The sequence below is a fragment of the Dama dama genome, chromosome 26 (genome assembly GCF_033118175.1).
Source record: "Dama dama isolate Ldn47 chromosome 26, ASM3311817v1, whole genome shotgun sequence".
NCBI classification, from domain to species: Eukaryota; Metazoa; Chordata; class Mammalia; order Artiodactyla; family Cervidae; genus Dama; species Dama dama.
Window position 1 is genome coordinate 29,331,424 of NC_083706.1, and position 20,653 is coordinate 29,352,076.

At 41.0% G+C, this 20,653-nt stretch overlaps 1 protein-coding gene across 4 annotated transcripts in view; it reads right to left on the bottom strand.

Moving 5' to 3' along the window:
- The window catches only part of MAP7 (microtubule associated protein 7), a 175,755-nt gene that overhangs the window by 41,785 nt on the left and 113,317 nt on the right, over window positions 1-20,653 (bottom strand). For all 4 annotated transcript variants that reach the window (XM_061129979.1, XM_061129977.1, XM_061129975.1 and 1 more), the window contains exons 2-3: window positions 19,776-19,877; window positions 13,420-13,497 (exon numbers count right to left, since the gene is read on the bottom strand). In XM_061129979.1, coding sequence (XP_060985962.1) covers window positions 13,420-13,497; window positions 19,776-19,877 — 180 coding nt within the window. The remainder of the gene's footprint in view (window positions 1-13,419; window positions 13,498-19,775; window positions 19,878-20,653) is intronic.

Sequence of the window (20,653 nt, forward strand, 5' to 3'; positions counted from 1 at the left end):
CAATGCAGGTCTTATGACATCTACCACAAACTTAAGCATTTCTTATATTCTGATTTCCGTGTAGCAAGTGACTATTTCCCTCCCCTTTCCCCCCACTCACTACAGTATTTTTCAGGGCTTCCTCAGTGGCTCAGCTAGTAAAGAACCTGCCTACCAATGCAGGAGATGAAAGAGACACAGGTTCAATCCCTGGGTCTGGAAGACCCCCTGGAAAAGGAAATGGCAACCCACTCCAGTATTCTTGCCTGGAAAATTCCATGGACAGAGGAACCTGGTGAGTTACAGTCCATGGGGTCACAAAGAGTCAGACCTGACTGAGTGCACATACACATATAGTGTTTTTCACAACTTGTATATAAGCAAGGGCCTTAATAATTACTTCCTGATTCATTGAGAACAATTGTACTTTTACCCCTAACTGTGTGGTCTTAGACAAATTATTTAACTTCCTTACTCCTCACTTCTGTCAGGGTGAATTGTGGCTAAATATGGGACCTTCTCATAGTGTTTACTGTGAGGATTAAAAAAAGCATTACACCTAACACAGAATAGTTCTTGGCACTTGGTAAGCATTCAGTAAATATTAGCCATTACTGTCAAATTTGTCACCATAATTTCAATTCAGAAAATTCAAGGTAGCTCTTAAGCTTGTGCTATCAATCAAAACAGAGCTAGATATTACGACAATAACAATTAGTTTTATCCCAAATAATCTTCTAAATGAAGAGCATTTCTTCAGCAAACTCTTAACTTCCCCTTCTATTTTCTACCAGGAAGTGGAGATCCTATCGCAGTGCCTTCTTAAATAATTGTCATCTTTACACAGTCATACAGAAAACAGGCAAATAATGGTGAAATAGCAAACAATGATTTCATATTATTGCAGAGAATGGTGGTGAGCACCAGGATTATGACCAAGTACAGATCCTGTGACCCTTTAAACAGAAGGATAATGCATAAAAGATTTCAATATTTTAATAAGAATTGAAAGTTAACTTACCCTAAGAGGTTGAGTTACCTAAAATATTCCCTGTGGATGATATATAATAACAAAGTTTTGTATTTTCTCATTAAGAAATAAGACTTCTGAGCATAAGAAAAAGAAATCAACACTTGCTATGGACTGAATTGTGTCTCCTCTTCCAGCAATTTGTACACTGAATCCCTACAGCCCAAAGTGACTGCATCTGGAGCTAGGGCCTTCAGGAGATGATCATGATTATGTGAGATCATAAGGGTAGGGACCTAATCCAATAGGATTCAGTTCAGTTGCTCAGTCGTGTCCGACTCTTTGTGACCCCATGGACTGCCGCACGCCAGGCCTCCCTACCCATCACCAACTCCCGGAGTTTACTCAAACTCATGTCCATCCAGTTGGTGATGCCATCCAGCCATCTCATCCTCTGTCGTCCCCTTCTCCTCCCGCCTTCAATCTTTCCCAGCATCAGGGTCTTTTCAAATGATTACTCCCTTATGGAAAGAGATACCAGGGAGCTCTCTCTCCCTCTCTTTTCATGCTCAGAAGAAAGCCCAGGTGAGAACAAAGCAGTCATCCAGGAGCCAGGAAGAGCGCTCTCCTCAGGAACAGAAGCCTACCAGAGCCTTGATCGTAAACTTGCCAGCCTCCAGAATTGTTAAGAAAAAACAATTTGTTGTTTAAGCCATGCACTCGATGGTAGTCTGCCATGGCGGTATGAAGAGACTGTATAACAACTCATTCAGTATTTAAATCATTAACAATCACTAATTTCACAGAGCTCTATGAAAGAATAACATGTCCAAAAAGGACCTGTGATGAATATCATTAACCTTTGCTCTTGTGACCTGAGCATTTTCTCCTGGACTCTGAGATCGTAATATAAAAATGAAACGAAAACCCACTGTGGCCCCTGGACGTGAACAGTCCAGTCCCATCCCTGGGCTGCTGCCACCAAGACACTGTAACATTAGGTTATTGCCCCACGAAGGGGAAACCCACCGTCAGCCTGGGCTCTATTTAGAAACTGGACTCCTGTACTAAAGCGGCAGTGACTCCCGTACTGAAAGGAGTTTGAAGCCAAAGGGTACTGGATGGAGAAGCAGCTCTGGCTTCACAGGAACCGAGTCCACCCCCTCCTGCCACTCCCCTGTTGCAGAGGGACTTCTGTGGTCCTGTCTCCTCCAACCTTCTTCCTGCCAGAGCTGCCCACGGTAACATACAAAGTGTTCAGCGCAGTGCCGGTACCCAGTAGGGACTCTGTACCTGTAACCCCCACACCTCCACTCCACCAACCCTACCCCTACCACAGCAAGGGGAAAGAAAGAAAGTTTAAGAGGACTAAAACTAAGCTTACTAGTTAAGATCGAGACTTTTAGACCAGGCCAAAATCCAAAATGCCCAAGTTATGTTGAAGCCTGGCGTGCTGCAGTCCATGGGGTCACAAAGAGGAGGACACAACTGAGCAACTGAACAACATGTTGTTTAAAAGAAACAAACCTAAAACAAAGTGTTAAAAAAATCATAAAATAATGAATGAACAAAACCTATCAGGCAAATGAAAACAAAATTGTAATAAATGTGGAATAATAATTCCATTTTGTCTGGCAGTAAAGACAAAATGAAAACACACACACACACACACACACACACAAACCCGAAGGAGATAAATAGCTCTCCCAGAATCACAGTGTCTAAAAGAGAAAGAGCTGAAATTATAATTCAGCTCTGATTGTAAAGCCTGTACTTTCAGTTACTATACAATACTTCCTCCAAATTCACAACTGCCCGCCTAAAATTTCCTCTTGAATTTCCTTGTCAGATCCATCGTATAACCTTACTCGTCATCCCTACCTCAAACCGGAACCTGCTCCACCTTCTCCATTCTGATAGCAGATACATGACCTCCCAATGGTTTACGAAGATCCCTTGGAGTCACCCTCAATTTCTCCTTCATGGATGCTCCAACCCAACTCAACACTTCCACCTTTACATTCTACATCAGAATTTAGTGTCTTCTCTCTCATCCTTCCGATTCTGTTGTATTCAAGCCCTCCTTTTTTTTCTTACTCCTGGGGTTTAGTCTGTTTCCTCTTCAAAACCATCCTGCATACCGTTCTCAGACATCTCCCTCCCCCTGCCACCGGCCCCACTCCCAAACAAAACCTAGTGTCATAGTCCTGCCTGAAGATCTGTTAGTTCCCCTTGTCCCCTGGTTCAGCTCCTTAGATTGACCATATGATCCTCTACATTTTTACGTGCTACCCCTGCCCCAAATGGCCCTTCCCACCTGGCAAACTTCAGTCATCTTTCAAGTTCTAGGTCAAACAGCTCTTCCTCTGAAAAGCCTTTCCTGGCACCATGGTCAGGCCCATAGCTCCTCTGCACTCCTACCCGTACGCCAGATGGTAATTACTCTGCCCTTACATGTTTCTGAGTCTTTCCCCACATAAAACAATGACTTGTTTAGTAGATGATTAAAGTAAGTCTGATGAGGAATGAGCTAAGGAATTAAAGGGTTATATGACCTCCAAGCAAAGTGATTTACATTGAGCCTTAGTGTTAATTCAAAGCCTTCTTTCTCAACCAGTCATTTACATTGTTTCCCACTCTCCTCTCATTTGAATATTACCCTGGAGAACTGCCTGGTAATAAAAGTGACCTTGTAGGATACAACACTGCATCTCCTGCTTGAGCGGACTTCCTGCTCTGCCTTCATCCCTGGACACAGTGGTGGACCAGGGCAGACCTGAGGAGCTTATACCTGTGAAAGACATTTTCTTTTGAGACAGGAGAGCAACACTCTGCCAGGACTTCTTATCTTCAGAGCTAGGCTCCATGGAGTGTTTAGCTAGGCCTCAGCTAAAGTCAGTAGAGTTTTGCTAAAGCACACGTAGCGATGATCATCCTTGGAATCTTGCTGCCTCGACCCTAATCCACTTTCACTCCTCCAAAAGTGCTGCCATCCTCTTCTCTCGCTGTCTTGCTGAGCCAGCCTACTAGACCGGGAAGCACAAATGCCCCTCTATCTCTGCCTCCCCGGAGCTCAGAAGCACTGGCTTCTCCAGCCCCAGGCATGTCAACCAGTCTCTGGAGTCACCTGACCTGCCGTCCTCACCTGTATCATCACAACCGTCCTGGTGAGCTGTGCTCAGGTCTTTGTGCTGACACCAGGTGATTTACAGGCAGGACCTTCACAGTCACCTGGCGAGGGAGACACGGCTACTAAACTTACAGACAAGTGAAGTAACCTGCCTGAGGTCCCACAGTAAGTCCATGCGGGGACTGGAATCCAGACTCTGGACTGTCTGACTCCAGAAGCAAACAAGGAACCATTATGCTAAAAGGCAGGATTTGGAACACTTCCCATGACTAAGGCTCCTCCTCTAGACTGGGAGAAGGTGGGCGCCCCAAGTGAAGATCCTGATTTTCTCACATCACTCTTGGCCTTCATCATCCATTTACAAGACCCCTTACTTTTCAGGCTTTAAGACCTTTTCACTGTCAGCTTTACAGGCAGAGCAAACTTGGGAAAAATAAATAATGACTGCTTAGTCACAGTGATTCACCTGATGTTACAGCTTCAGCCTGTGTTATTTAATCCATCCCACAAGAAGCGTTTCTTCTTCCCAGTCCTGTGCCTGTCTCCTGATGCAGAGCTGCGGTATGCACTCACGTCTGCAGCCCTCCCACTCACGTGCAGTCTGACCCTTGGTTGTTCACAGCCTGCCTGGCAGCCTTGCGAGATTTTGTACGCTCAATTCATTAAGAGACGACTTTAGGAAACCAGAAGCCACGGGTGACCACAGATCTGTCCAAGTTTTATCCAGCATATATTTGGACTAGAAAGACTGCTTGCCCAAAGCCCAAAGTCTGGGTTTTTGGGGGGCGTATGTGTGTATATGTGTACTGAGGACAGTTTTGTCAAAACCAATGACTTCCTTATATGTCTAGCAATAATAATAATAACGTGACGTGTGAAACCAGGGACAATTTCACTTGTGATTCTAATCAGAGTACGGCATCACTGGTGGTTTACGAATTAATTCTACTCTGTCAACATTTTTGAGATGAACATTCTAAGCCAGACTGAAAGGACCATGTATGTCTTGACCACACCCTTATTAACATCGCTGCCCCTGAGCTGACAACACGCTGAGACTGGAGGAGTGGGGAGGGAGGCAAAGCAGAGAAGTTGTGACTGGAGGGGCGAGGAAGTCTGGTGAATCTATCTCAGATACAAGGCAAATATAATCTAATTGAACATCAAAATCATTTTCATATTATCTTCTGGTCATTTCTCACATATCACATTCTGACAGATCTCCTGCACAGCTTTGAACTCGGCCACAAAACCCACTATGAATGAATTGAACTAGAGCTTTGAGAGATTTAATTCTTTTCTTCATGAGCAACGGGAGTCGATCACACAATTCACTGCTAATCTCTCATGATTTCACACTCTTGAAAGCCTCTGATCCACACCTCAAACTTAATCTGCATCACCTTCAGAAAGGGAGACCTTATATCTTCCTAAACACAGAAAACTTCTTGCCTGCTTAATATTCCTCATACATTCCTTAGAATTTGTCAGCATGCTGTAGGATTATTAGCTTCATAACATATCTGAAGACCAAGTAATTTCAGGGTACAACCATTATATAGATTATCTTTGTGTCCCTGTTCATCTAACAGAGAAACTGCTTAAGAATGAGATTTTCAGACTTATTTGACTGGATGTTATAAGGACAGATATTACTGTTAATTTGGTAATATCTAACGACCCAGATAATCACGATGGTGTGATCACTCACCTAGAGCCAGACATCCTGGAATGTGAAGTCAAGTGGGCCTTAGAAAGCATCACTACGAACAAAGCTAGTGGAGGTGATGGAATTCCAGTTGAGCTATTTCAAATCCTGAAATATGATGATGTGAAAGTGTTGCACTCAATACGTCAGCAAATTTGGAAAACTCAGCAGTGGCCACAGGACTGGAAAAGGTCCGTTTTCATTCCAATCCCTAAGAGAGGCAATCCCAAAGAATGCTCAAACTACCACACAATTGCACTCATCTCACACGCTAGTAAAGTAATGCTCAAAATTCTCCAAGCCAGGCTTCAGCAATACGTGAACCATGAACTTCCAGATGTTCAAGCTGGTTTTAGAAAAGGCAGAGGAACCAGAGATCAAATTGCCAACATCCACTGGATCATCAAAAAAGCAAGAGAGTTCCAGAAAAACATCTATTTCTGCTTTATTGACTATGCCAAAGCCTTTGATGGTGTAGATCACAATAAACTGTGGAAAATTCTGAAAGAGATGGGCACACCAGACCACCTGACCTGCCTCTTGAGAAACCTATATGCAGGTCAGGAAGCAACAGTTAGAACTGGACATGGTACAACAGACTGGCTCCAAATAGGAAAAGGAGTAGGTCAAGCCTGTATATTGTCACCCTGCTTATTTAACTTATATGCAGAGTACATCATGAGAAACGCTGGGCTGGACGAAGCACAAGCTGGAATCAAGATTGCTGGGAAAAATATCAATAACCTCAGATATGCAGATGACACCACCCTTATGGCAGAAAGTGAAGAGGAACTAAAGAGCCTTCTGATGAAAGTGAAAGAGGAGAGTGAAAAAGTTGGCTTAAAGCTCAACATTCAGAAAACTAAGATCATGGCATCTGGTCCCATCACTTCATGGCAAATAGATGGGGAGACAGTGAAAACAGTGTCAGATATTATTTTTGGGGGCTCCAAAATCACTGCAGATGGTGATTGCAGCCATGAAATTAAAAGTCTCTTACTCCTTGGAAGGAAAGTTATGACCAACCTGGATAGCATATTAAAAAGCAGAGACATTACTTTACCAACAAAGGTCCATCTAGTCAAGGCTATGGTTTTTCCAGTGGTCATGTATGGATGTGAGAGTTGGACTAGAAAGAAAGCTGAGTACTGAAGAACTGATGCTTTTGAACTGTGGTGTTGGAGAAGACTCTTGAGACTCCCTTGGACTGCAAGGAGATCCAACCAGTCCATCCTAAAGGAGATTAGTCCTGGGTGTTCACTGGAGGGACTGATGTTGAAGCTGAAACTCCAATACTTTGGCCACCTGATGCAGAGAGCTGACTCATTTGAAAAGACCCTGTTGCTGGGAAAGATTGAGGGCAGGAGGAGAAGGGGATAAGATGGCTGGATGGCATCACCCACTCGATGGACATGAGTTTGAGTAAACTCTGGGAGTTTGTGATGGACAGGGAGGCCTGGCGTGCTGCAATTCATGGGGTCGCAGAGTCGGACATGACTGAGTGACTGAACTGAACTGACTGAACTAATTTGCAGTATACCTGCTGCGCATACATTGAAATGCACAGACTATTTGCTTAGCATTCAACCAACAGCTGTTAGACATCAACTGTGTGCCAGGCATTTTTCTAGGTACTAGGCTACAGAAGTTAAAAAAAAAGACATAAGTCCTTTCTTATAATAAGCTTATATTCCAGTGAAAGCAGACAAGACAATAAACAAGTAGAATATCAATATATACATGCTTAGATGTTGTGAATGACATGGAGAAAAATAGAGGGTGCTAGTTTGGGAAGCTGCAAAACTGAGGAAGATGGCCAGGGAAGGCCTCACTAAAGAGATGGCATTTAAACAATACCTGAAAGAGGAGAGAAAATTATTTACATGCATCTGTCAGGCCAAATATTCCAGGTGGAGGGCAGAGCAATATAAGTTCTAGGAAGTTAGAAAATTGATCTTTCACTTCAATAGCACCAGGGTTTCTAGCTCAACAGTGACCCCACATCAAATACTTGGTGAATGAATATGTGACTTAAAATAGCATGAAATAGCTTTTTAAAAAACATGGTGGTGGTGGTAGTGGTGGTATTACTTTACCTAAAGTCAAAAATTTATATTACATAAATTTCACAGGCTTTGATTCTTGCAGATGTTTGAGAAGAGAAGTTAGTAACCAGGATCTATCCAAGTTCTTACACTCTTAATGACTCCAAGGTGAACAAATGGTCAATGTCACAAAATATTTTCAAAAAGATGCCAGAATCTGCTCCACACCACTCACATTTACCCTCTGGGTCCATGTCAAGTGGACAGTGAGGACAGCACGCACGTGCCCTGCCTGTATGTGGAAGCAGAAAGGCCCTTCCTCTCCATGAGAGCTGGGCATGTGCCCAGCTCTGAAACCTGAAAAAACCCACCACCTGAATCCAAAGCATAGGGACTCCTCTATTTAATAGCATCGTCATTTGTTGATGAACATAAACATGGACCTTGGGGACCCTGTACATAAACAGCTGATACGGCAGAAAGTAAAAAGGGACCATTAACTATCCCATTTTTTAAAGGTTCAGTTCCTTCCTTAAGCTAAATTATCCCAATGCATTTTTCAAAAAATAAAATAAAAGACAATGCATAAAATAACTTACATCAGCAACTATGGCAGGCTTACACAACAGAAAGGACAACCATTGTGTTAATTTGCTTCTAAGTGGGATAATACAGAGTGAAGTGCTTAGAATATTGCTTTGCCCATGGTCAGTGCTCAATTAACATGATTATTAATAATAATATTATTAGTATTTAACTAAAGGTTTGAGTATAGTCAGAAAATATTTATTATGCATCTGTTTTATATTTAGCCCTAGGTACTGGGATAAAAAGAATTAGAAAACTCTGACTAGACTCTTTAAAAGCTTAAAATATATACAACTAGAAAGTTCTATAAAGTCCCAATAGAAGAAGTTCAGTAACATATAAAATGGCTAAAACATGATAGTTATGCAAGATACATTATATAGTAAGAAAATGAGAGTTTCCAAAAGGGAAAAGATCACAAAAACTAGGAAGGCTTCAAAAAGAAGGACTAGTACTGAATGTGACAGAGCTGGACGAATGAAGTACATCAGTGAGACAGTTTTGGGTAACTGAAATTTAAATTTATTAAAGTGTGCAGTAGGATGATAGCAGAAGCAGCAAATTTAAAGGCAAGGATCTGAGACCGCTGGTGAAGACAGAGGAGTATTGGACCTGTGACTTTGTGGGTTGAGGGACAGGCTGTGAGGCAACCTCCACCTACAAGCCTGAAGCCTCAGCTAGAGGACCAGGCTGAGTCCAGACTGACCAGCGGCACCTACAAGAGGCTCAGCAGGCCAGCGTGGGGCCCAGGCAGGCAGCACTGGGCCGCCAGGAAGAGAACATGTTATTCTGCGAAAGACTCAGTCGTTAAGGCTGGCAGTCAGAAAGACGCCAATGCCTCCAGCAGCAGCAGAAAGTATCAAAACAAAAAAAACCACAACCTGAAAAATAATGGTGTGGGGGTGGGGAAGGGTGGAAGGCATATTGGTGCAAGTGATTGGTACATGGCAATCACTCGGAGTGAAAGTTGATGGACAATTTATTGTATAGAAGTTGAGTTTCAGATGATAGGAAAGCATCTACTACCTTAAAGAGTGAGTTGGGAATGTGGAACCCATAATATCAAAACAGGAGTAGAAATCATGAGAACAAATAACAATTCTCCCCACCTAGCCCAGGAAAAAAACAAAATTAAAGCTTAGAAGAGAGATGGTAAAAATAGTCAAGAGAGAAGTTTGAAGGAATGGCCTGAATTAGAGTCAGATGAAATAGACTAGTTGAGGACATTTCTTCATGAGAAAACCTTTTAAGGCAGAAAAATAAAGCTTTCAGAGTATATATGCCCAACCAGATGAACAGAACAGTCCCACACTTCAAGAATTATGCCTGATTTTATGTGATAAATTGAAGGATAATGTAGAAACAGCAGGCCACATGACATAATCCTATCATAATGCATTAAAGCATGACTCAGAGATTTAACCCACAGAAAGTTATTAACAGACCCTCTGTTTGCAAAACAATACAAACATGACATGTCACCCAAAGCAAAGATCTTTATTCTCCTTCTTTCTACTTTGCTTTTAAAAATGTGGTCTTAAAATAAAACTTCAATGATTTCAATATTAATTTCAGCCTACATTCAATAGTAAGCAATCAATTTCACCAGCCAATTGCTTTCAACTTTGCTTTGTTGGAATTTCTGGGATATATTCTTTTTTTTTTTCTTTATACTTGGAAAGCTTTAAACTTTGAAAGCTTGGTAATAGTTGATATTATCAACTGCTTTTGTGTTTTCAAAAAGCACACTCCAAAGATCTTTGAGATAATAGCCATTCCTCCACCCTACCTGCCATTTTTTCAAAAACACTATTCCACTGCCATCATAGTTCCTGCAGAGCACAGTTTATGGGGAGTTTATCAGATGCCCTTTACTTTTCTCTTAGTACTAAAATTTTTTAGAAATAGCCCTTTTGTATTCTAAGGCACAGATTAAATCAGATGCTAGATTTTAGATGACTCTTTCACAAATGTAAGGGCACATTTATATGTTTGTGTATTTCTGAAGATTAATTTCTACTCAGAGAACTTAAGTGGAAAAGAATAGGCCAAAAGCCATCAGTTTAAAATTTTAAAAGAAAATACAATTAATGCAGAAAAAATAAGAACATAAAAATAAAAGTGCAGAGTAAAATAAAATATAAATACAATAAATAAAATGCTACTTCATTAAAACTATGACTGTCAACAACAAGAAGAGAGAACAAAATTAAGGAAACTGTAGTATTAAATGCAGCAGGGGTAAGAAGGAAGAAAAACAAAGCCTAGAATACGCTGTGTGTGCTAGTTTCTCAGTTGGGTCCGACTCTTTACGATACCACGGACTGTAGCCTGCCAGGCTCCTCTGTCCGTGGAATTTTCCAGGCAAGAATACTGGAGTTGGTTGCCATTTCCTTCTCCAGGGGACCTTCCCAATCCAGGGATGGAACCCAGGTCTCCCACATTGCAGGCAGATGCTTTATTGTCTGAGCTACTAGCTTACCAAATAAGTAAAGCTGTGACCACAGGATAACACAATAATTTGAACTTCACTCTGACCCATGTATTAATCTGATGATGAACAGATGTTGGGTCTGTTGCCACCTGTCCTTGCACCACTGCTCAGCAGTCCGCATCTCTTCTAGTTCCCTGATGACTCTGTTCATCCTCCAGCTGGAAGCTCAGGCGACCGGACCCTGACATCCCCAGGCTGGGTTAGGTTCTTCTGTGGATTCTCAGTGCCCCATGTGCGCACTCCTTCAACACCATCTTCTATTAGAATTGCTGTGTGTTTATCTACCCTCTCCCACCTCCCACTAGACTGCAGCTAACCCTGGAGGCTGGGTCTCAACCTTTATTCATCTTTTGCCAGCATAGTACCTGGCAAATAGCAGTTTTAAAATATATAAATTAACAGTGCATGTTCTATACCATTGATGTATGGTCTGAAATATGATTTAAAATATGGGGTTATATATTAAGAAGAAACCCAGTCACTTAACAGATAAAGCAAGGCAATTTACAGGGAGAATCTGCAGGCTTAGAGCTATACAGCTTTATAGCATAAGAAGGGAAGTCATTATTGTGTGAGCAGCATAATCATGCTTTCCATGATAAAACTAGTAACACCTGGATTTGAAAGACAAAGAAACCCAAATGGAAAGACATGAGTTAAGGTGGAAAAGCTAATTCTTGATGGGATTTAAATCATAAAGGAATAGTCTCCTCACCCTGTGGAGCTCAGGCAGCTATGAATCCACATTGCAATGCTAAGGAGACATTTAACAGGGTGAAGCCTAACCTGCGGAGAAGGCAATGGCACCCCACTCCAGTACTCTTGCCTGGAAAATCCCATGGATGGAGGAGCCTGGTAGGCTGCAGTCCATGGGGTCGTGAAGAGTCGGACACAACTGAGTGACTTCACTTTCACTTTTCACTTTTATGCATTGGAGAAGGAAATGGCAACCCACTCCAGTGTTCTTGCCTGGAGAATCCCAGGGATGGGGTCGCACAGAGTCGGACATGACTGAAGTGACTTAGCAGCAGCAATAGTAGCCTAACCTGACAGGGATGGCGTGGAGAGGAGAGAGTGCTTTTCCCTGTTTGGATGGATTCAAAACCAGAGTGTAAATACCAACCACTCTGGAGCAGCAGTCTGCTGCTTTATGCTCATCTGGAATCTCTTCCTGCTTCTGTAGCTCTGCCTCTCTTCCCCTCTCAGTTCTGATCCACTTGTCAAATTGACCTTGCCTGGGGAGCAGTGGGCACAGTTCATAAAAGGAAGGAATCCAGACTGCACAGCACTCCAAGCAGAGACAAGCGGAACAGGCCACAGGTAGCCCTGTTCTCCAGGAACCTACCAGCCGGAAGGAGACCCCCAGAGGTGGAGAACGTCAAGTGTAGGCACAAACTTTAAACCCAGAGAAATGCGGCTTGTTAACTTCCAGCAAGTCATTGAAATTTGTGTTGGAAAAACCTTGGCAGCAGAAGAAATGACCTCACATGACCATGATGGCAAGGGAGAGAAAGAGGCCTGTGTTCAAAGAATGTAAATAATGTCAACAGACTTTTGAAAACCAGCTTCCAGTGAACTTCACAAATCTGGGTTCTTGAATACAAATAATCAGAGATGGGATATGGGGCTGGGTTTCTCCAATTGAAACACTAACTCTTATAAAATGCAGTAGAACTTTAGAAAAGTTATAAGTCATCCACTGGAAAGATTGTGACAACCTAAGTCAGTTCTGGTTTTAAAATATCAGACACCCTGGAAACACTGAGACACCTGACTAGACATTTCATCTTTCCAAGGCACATAAAGAGAATATCCTGTCTTGGCAAACTTTGCATAAATGGACATTCAAGCAAAGGAGGAGCTAGCACCAATATCCTTGCTCAGCATTCTAGAAGATGATGGCTGAGTGCTTGGATCTTGGCTTCCTGGTCAGCTAGTCCCGTGACCCAGCTTTCTAGCTGATTGTGTGGCAATACTGCAATTGCTAAACTTTTGCAAGGGCCTTGGGTAACAAAAGAAAAGTCAGACATCGCAGCTCAGGTCTTGTGTTTTTCCTGGCAGCATACTGGTAGCATCTGTCTATAAATTCAGCAGCAGTGTTCTTTTAACGTGGAAAGCAGTGAGGGCCCTAGCACTAAACAGTCTCATAACTGGGCACATAAAAAGAACCCTATGCTGACTCTCCTGGTATTTTTAAGTTGTAAAATGTAAGCTGAGTCATCACGCCTCACATATATACATTCCTCCAGGGTCAGATGAAGCTGTCATTACACCAAGAAATGAAAATCTCCCTAATCCTGGGCTGGACTTTATTGTGGGTGAAAACTTGGTTCTATGTTTATATCACATACTAAATTCTGTCTCCCAATCCATCAGCAAAACTCATAAAGGCATGCAAGAGAGCATGGCTATTATAGAAATGTCTGTTTGCTCAATGTTAAGTGTCCATTATCCTAGGCGGACAAAAGTAACATTTCAACAACAGTGTCTTTGAAAGGGACATACCTAGCTGCTTCTCCCGCTCCTCACGCCGCTCTCTCGCAAGCCTCTGCCGGTCATCAACACGCAGCACAGGTGGCGGGTCTGAAAAGGAGATGGGAGACATAAGAGGAGCAGATTTTTAAAAATGATATACACTGATAAATATCTCTTTGTCTGGTAAATCTGATGAATGAATTATTACTACATCTTACCTATAGTGACATTTCAACAATTATGACCATACTTGTAGTGATGTACTTTATTATAATTTTCCTGAGAATTTCCCAGTATTTTCTTCAATTTAAAAATATGATATATGAGGTTAGATTCTATGAGTTCTCATCACAAGGGAAAAAAATCATTTTTCTTTTTTTTCTTTTTGTATCTATATCAGATGCTGGATGTTAACTAAATATATTGGAATAAATATGTCATAATACAAGTCAAGTCATTATGCTGTACATCTTAAACTTACAGTTTAATTGATGCTGTATGTTAATTACATCTCAGTAAGACTCAAAAAAAAGAAAAGCAAAGAAAAGAAAAAGACACACAGCCAAAACAAATTATGTAAAAACATAACTGTGCCTATGGCTTATTTTCATCAAACACTATTCATGAGGTTTTATGTTCCTAAGCTACCGAACTTTTATTATTTTTATGTTTTAATAAGTCTCCTGGGGCTTCCCTGGCGGATTAGGGGTAAAGAATCCGCCTGCCAATGCAGGAGACACAGGTTTGATCCCTGGTTTGAGAGATCCCACATGCTATGAAGTAACCAAGCCACAACTACTGAACCTGTGTTCTGGCGCTTGGAAGCCACAATTACTGAGCCCAGATGCCGCAATTACTGAAGCCTGTGTGCCCTAAAGTCTGCGCTCTGCAACTAGAGAGTAGTCCCCGCTCGCTGCAACTAGAGAGAAAAGTCAGAGCAGAGCCAAATAAAAAATAAAAAGTCTTCTCCTTAACAACAAATAGAATCCTAAGTGAATTTATTCTACTATAATAGATGGTCAGTCACCAGTTGGATATGAAGAGCCCAGCTTTGAAATCAGACAGACGTGAAATCACTTCTGGTTCTCTCTCCCTTGCTGAGACTTGGCCGAGTTACTCACCCAGCTCTCTACGTCTTAAGCTGTGACATCAGTTTCATGGGTTTTTACCTGTTGTCTGTGAGGATAAAATAGACCCTATCTAACATCACCATATGGATTAAATAAAATGATGCTTATAACAGCATTAGTACAGTGCCTACCACTTGATAAATCTCAGTAAATATCTGCATTCATTGAATACATTAAATATCTACTGTGATTAGGCAGTGTTTTATGTGCTGAAAGGAGAGCTAACCTCCTTTCAAAGACAGAAATCTCTGCTCAAATAAAGTTTGCTTAGGGAAAACATATGTAAAATATAGAGAATGGGAAAAGGGGCAATATATAGAATGTTCTGGAGAAAGAAATGGCAACCCACTCCAGTATTCTTGCCTGGAGAATTCCATAGCGAGAGGAGCCTGGCGGGCTGCAATCCATGGGGTTGCACAGAGTTGGACGTGACAAAGACGACTTAGCACGCACGCACATAGAATTGTTATTGTTTTAATAGCTAAGTTGTGTCAGACTCTTTTGTGACCCCACGGACTGGAGCCTGCCAGGCTCCTCTGTCCATAGGATTTCCCAGGCAAGAACACTGGAGTGGGTTGCCATTTCCTTTTCCAGGGGATCTTCCTGATCCAGGGATTGAACCCGCATCTCCTGCATTGGCAGGTGGGTTCTTTAGTACAGAGCCACCTGGGAACGTTAGACTGAGATAAAAGCTAAGGAGACAACAACGCAACGAAACAGACTGAAACGGCAGGCTGGACATTCTGGATAGGCGCCAAGGGAATTCTAACTTGATGGTAGCTTGTATGTGTAAAAACTTGATGGAAATTAGGGAGCTGTCTGTGCAGACATTCCAAGAGGTGAAAAGCTCAAGTGCAAAGACCCTGAGGTTGCAAATACCTAAGATGCTCAAGAAATGACATGAAGATCTGAGCCACTGGAGCAGAGTGAGATCAGTTAAGCAATGGGGCCAGAGGCTGGGGTCCTGGTGAGGACTTTGGATTATGCTGGTGACTGAGATGCCACTGCGGGCTTCCCAGCAGAGGTCTATACAAATGCGCTCACTCTGCCCGCTACTAAATAAAAACAAAAGCGTAGTAATGATGATGATGATAATTACACTTAAAATCAGCATTATTTTCCTTGCTACTAAATTAACAATTTAAAATCTCATATTAAAAAGAAAAACCTACTGGAATAATACTTTAGAGACAACATGGGAGTACTTCAACAGATTTAAAGGCCTTGCATCTCAAATGCCTCCTAAATGTTACAGAATGTGTACATTTAAGAGAAATAGAACTGTATGAAAGTGCATTAGAAGCTGCATAAACCTGGAAGTGGGGTCATGGGCAGGACCAGGAGAGGATATTTTGTGTTTTTCCTTTGCTTTAAGGTATTTTTTAAATATTGATAATATGAACCCCTAACTAGCTCACATTCATTATGATAATTATTTCCCCATTTGCTAATCATTTATGAGGTTTCTAATGTTCTTTATGTAGAAAAATATGGTCTTTGGTCCCAAAAGGTTTTCTTCTGACACCAGAAAAGAGGCACATAGACCCCCCTTAGGAACTTTGTTAAGGGTCACAGACAGGGGAGATTTGCTGTCATTTGTTTTTGGAAATGATAGCCCTATCGAAATGATATTTTGAAGAAAAAAATTATCTAAGAACACAAGCCAAAATGAAGTTAGAAGCAAGACTTCTAGCAGTAACTTATTGCTTTAAAAAAGTCCTTTAATAGTGAGGTTTTACTCCCTATGAAAACTTTGCACTTATTATGAAACTTGAAAACCAACTTTATTTCTAAAAATTACACGGGCACATTATAGAAAGTCTATAAATAGAGACTATGAAGTAAAATTCTGTTCATAGAATACGGAGTATGTGACATTTCTACAAATTTCACACAAATTTTGACAAAAATTTTCAATAACAACATAGTCATCCTCACCTACCCTCTTCCACCCTAAGCAACCCTGAGAACCCCAAGTCAACACCTGGTGTTCCTGCCGTCATGAGCCAACCCTCACTTATGCAATGGAACACCTGCCTTTTAGATACATAAAGAAAGGGTATAGTTTATCTCTGATTTCTATGATATCACTCCATATGAAAATTACACTCTTCACATGTAATAAACCGTATCCTGTCTGGTAACACCAGTACCTAAGAAACCAGGTTGTATATAGCGCTATAAAGATATATCAATAAGCACTGTAAATAAGGACAATGCTTATGACTTCAATAATTCTCCCTGGCCACTTTTATCGCTTCAGCACTGATCTCAACCACTATTTATTTAGAATTCGATTTGAGAAAGCAAAGAACAAATGCAACACATTTCTAAAATATAACGTGCATAGTGACTATCACATGCTAGACGATTTTGGTTGCTTTCGGGACCTGGCGATAAAAAGCACTGTAGAGTGAAAAAGGTATCCCGTTTGAATTCTGCTTCCATCCTTCTGGTCACATGAATAAGAAGGTCACTTTGGTACCAGAATGTTAATAAACACCCTGTGGCTCATTAAAGATGGCTGTGAACATGGGTAGGGAGGCGCAGGGCCTGGTCAGTTCTGTTCATTGCTATATTCCCAGAGCCTAGGACTATACCTGGCAGAAAGGAGGGCATTCGATAAATATTTATTAAATGAATGAAAGAAGAAATGAGCCAGCAACCCTGGCTAACGTTTGGAGCCTACACACTCTAAACGTTAATGGAGTTAACATTCACTATGAGGCCAAACTCATACCAAACTTGTATTTGACAACAGACTTTTAAAAAGGTATTAGTAAATACTAGTGATTACAATTCTAAGGTTTAATAATTAAAAAATGATAAAAAAAAATGACCTTTAAAGGTAGGATTTCAGAAAAAAAAATATACAATTGAATAATTGCAAGTAAATAGCAAATTTTCTGAAATTTTTTTTCTCCGTCTCATTTCTATCCTCATACCACTTTTTTTCTGGAACAAAGTGAAGGTATAGAAAATAGCTTGACATCATGAACATTTCACACTGTTTCCCAACAGATCTAACACTGTTAGAACAGAATTAGGTTACTTAATTCTTAGAAGGAAAAGTTTTTAAGAGAAATAGGATTTCAGTGGAGACACACTTGCAGCTACACTCTGCATCCAACCTCCTACCTGTGATAGCTGTAAAGTAGACGGACCACCTAAACCAAGGTACTTTTGAGAGTGAAAGGGCAGGCTGAAAATAGCCTGTGGTTACATGTGAAAACGTACAATCCTGAAAAAACTGGAACTAAAGAGTGACCCTCAAAGATCAAGAAAAATAAGCTCACTGTGACAAGGCTTTTTATAAGAACTTTGACTTTATACCTTGACTCCTATCTGAACAACTACTGTCAGGATACTTGCATTTGGTTAGGAAAATACTCAAAATATCCCCCAAAGAGCATGTACTTCTTTTCAAGTTCTTGAAGTAAGAAAAAAAAAAAAAAAAAAATGCTTTAGACAGACATTCCCATGACTCATATCCCATAAAATCAAAAGGTTTTACTCAAGCCTATAACTCCAACATGGAACCTCTGATATCATCTTCAGAGATACTCAGGAAAATAACATGGTGGTTTCAAAAATAAGAGTCTTTGATATATCTGTGCTTATGTGTATATACAAGAAAGCAGACACAAGAATACTTAAAAGACATAATCTGAAATGAAACGTCTCCTCACTGAACTTGACTCTAGCAATATAAATCAAATAGTTCTATGAAGAGACAGTCAATTGGGGTAGAAAAGAATTTTCTTTTGGCCTCTATATTTCTATGCACTCTGCATATTTCTCTTCTCACAATGGAAATACTATGTTAGAATGATCTAGTCACATACTGATTTCTTCTGCTACACTTGTCAGCTAGAGAGTAGGATTATGTCTTTCAATAATATATTCCTAGTACCTACACAGTGCTATTACCAGATGAATAAACAAATTATCAGGATATAAAAGTATAAACTGCACAGTAAAGAATGGGAGGAATCAGAAATGATGGTTGATGGAGAGAATAAGGGAAAATCAGTATAAACCATTTAGCTATGTTCAATTCTCACGATAAAACAAAGGGGATTTTCATGCTAAACAGCTTCTACTTCTACAAGGATGCCCACTGGATTACAGGGAAAGAAAGTCCATTAGAATAAGCTCTGTGAGGGGAGCGGCCCTGTTGCTTTGCTCACACGATATCTCTGAGTCCCCCCATACTGGGCAATTACTCAAGAAACATTACACGTTGGCTGGGCTTTGGGTGGATATATGGACGGATAAATGAATGAAAATGTAAACTGACTAAATGGGGAAAATCTCAGCCTGTGAATGAAAACTCCACTGAAACTCCACATCATTTGCTACTAATAGTAGCAAATGCAACACTTGCAACTGTACCTGTTATACATCGTCTGAATGGCAAGGCAGACTTATCTGCTCTGTTCAAGACCTCCTCCACATAGGAAAAAAGACCCCACAAAACTAGGCGGGACAGGGAATGTTTTCTATGGGGCTAGGTAGAGTTATTTCCATCTTTAGTCCCACTGACTCACTGTTCTTGAGTGACTCTGGCCTTGGATGCAGCATGAAGTAGGCTTCCAAGAACCTCACGAGGGGTTTGGTTTGCCTTTTCCTTCATCATACTGTAAGTTAGTCTCTCCCAAAGACCATCTCAGGGTCGCTGGATACCTGGAAGCTAGGGCACTGTTTACTCCATTGTTTGTAGTTTGTTTACAGAGTGTTTGCTTCTTTGTATCGCTGAATGGAACAGACCATGAATCACAGGCTATTAAATGAAATTACTGTGTAGGTGTACAATCATTGCAGGCAACAGGGAACAAAAACGTAATTCTATACCAGCATTGCTGTGTGTAATGATTTCCTTAAGAGGGTTTTGAAAAAGTCACAAAAGAGATATGCACAAATGCTGGGCATACAGGTACAAAAAAACTGTGTCATTTCTATCATTTCAGGCAGAATGGAAAAATTATTACCTCTCGTACACTGCTTGACAGTAAACAGTGCATTCACAGATACCATCTTGCCTATGAAAATAATTCTGAGAGGTGAGTAGGGCTTAGCTTTGAATCTCCACTTTAAAGAAAGAAAATCAAGGTGTGAGAGGTTTTCTGACTTATAGAAATCCGTCTAAATGTGTGTTTTGGTGGCAGGACTGAAACCAAGCTCTCCTAAATTCTAGCAGGCATAAGACCTTTGGGATTACCCTCCTTTTTCCACAGCAAAGGCAATGCATAGTACCTGGTTTATTTCCTGAGTGGTTGCTATTTTGTCCTGAAGTAGTAGTGGAGGGACGGTGGGAGGCAGCGGTTTTCTTATCTTGTACTTTGTTGCCATCAGGCGCTACACAGATGAGACAAGAGAGAAAACACATATTTAGTTTCTCAAAATTTATTCAGAAACATTCACATATTCAAAATTTGCTGTCAACCTTTGTATCAAGAACTAGGCTAGACTCAGGAAATACAAAGATTAAGCAGCTGATAAATCCTACCCTCAATGAGCATAACGTTCAGTGGGAAGAACACACCCAAGAATCAATAATAGCCTCAGCTCAACTGACCAACGCTACAGGCTACAGCAGTGGTGTGTTCAGGGTCCATGAAGTCGTTCACCCTGGCTGTTCCAGTTTATACACAAAGCAACCATGAAGAAATAAGACTGGGATCTACAGCATCTGATCTTTGTTCTTACAAAGGTCATGCATTCGGAACCAAAAAATTCCAAGAACATAACCAAGCAGGTCACCAAAAGGGAACGAGGGATATAATTTACTAGGATTTTGGAAAAGCCTCTAACAAATGTTCAGTAACAAAGACCATTCAAGAGACTAAGGGAAATGTGTTCTAGGAAGTGACCAAAGGGCAGAAATATCAGGCAACTCCCTGGTTATATAAAGTATAAAGTCCTCCAGGTAAATTGTTCTTTACACATTTTACTTTAACAATATATATTTCAAAAGATATTTAAAGTATTTTGCTGTTTCTCATAAGTGGTGTCAAAAACCAAACTCTTGATTTTCCCTGCCTCCTACCCTCTGCCTGAAAATCTGTTTCACCCACAGTCTTCCCCATCCATTCAAGCAATTCCATTCTTCCAGTAGATTAGGCCTGGAGCCT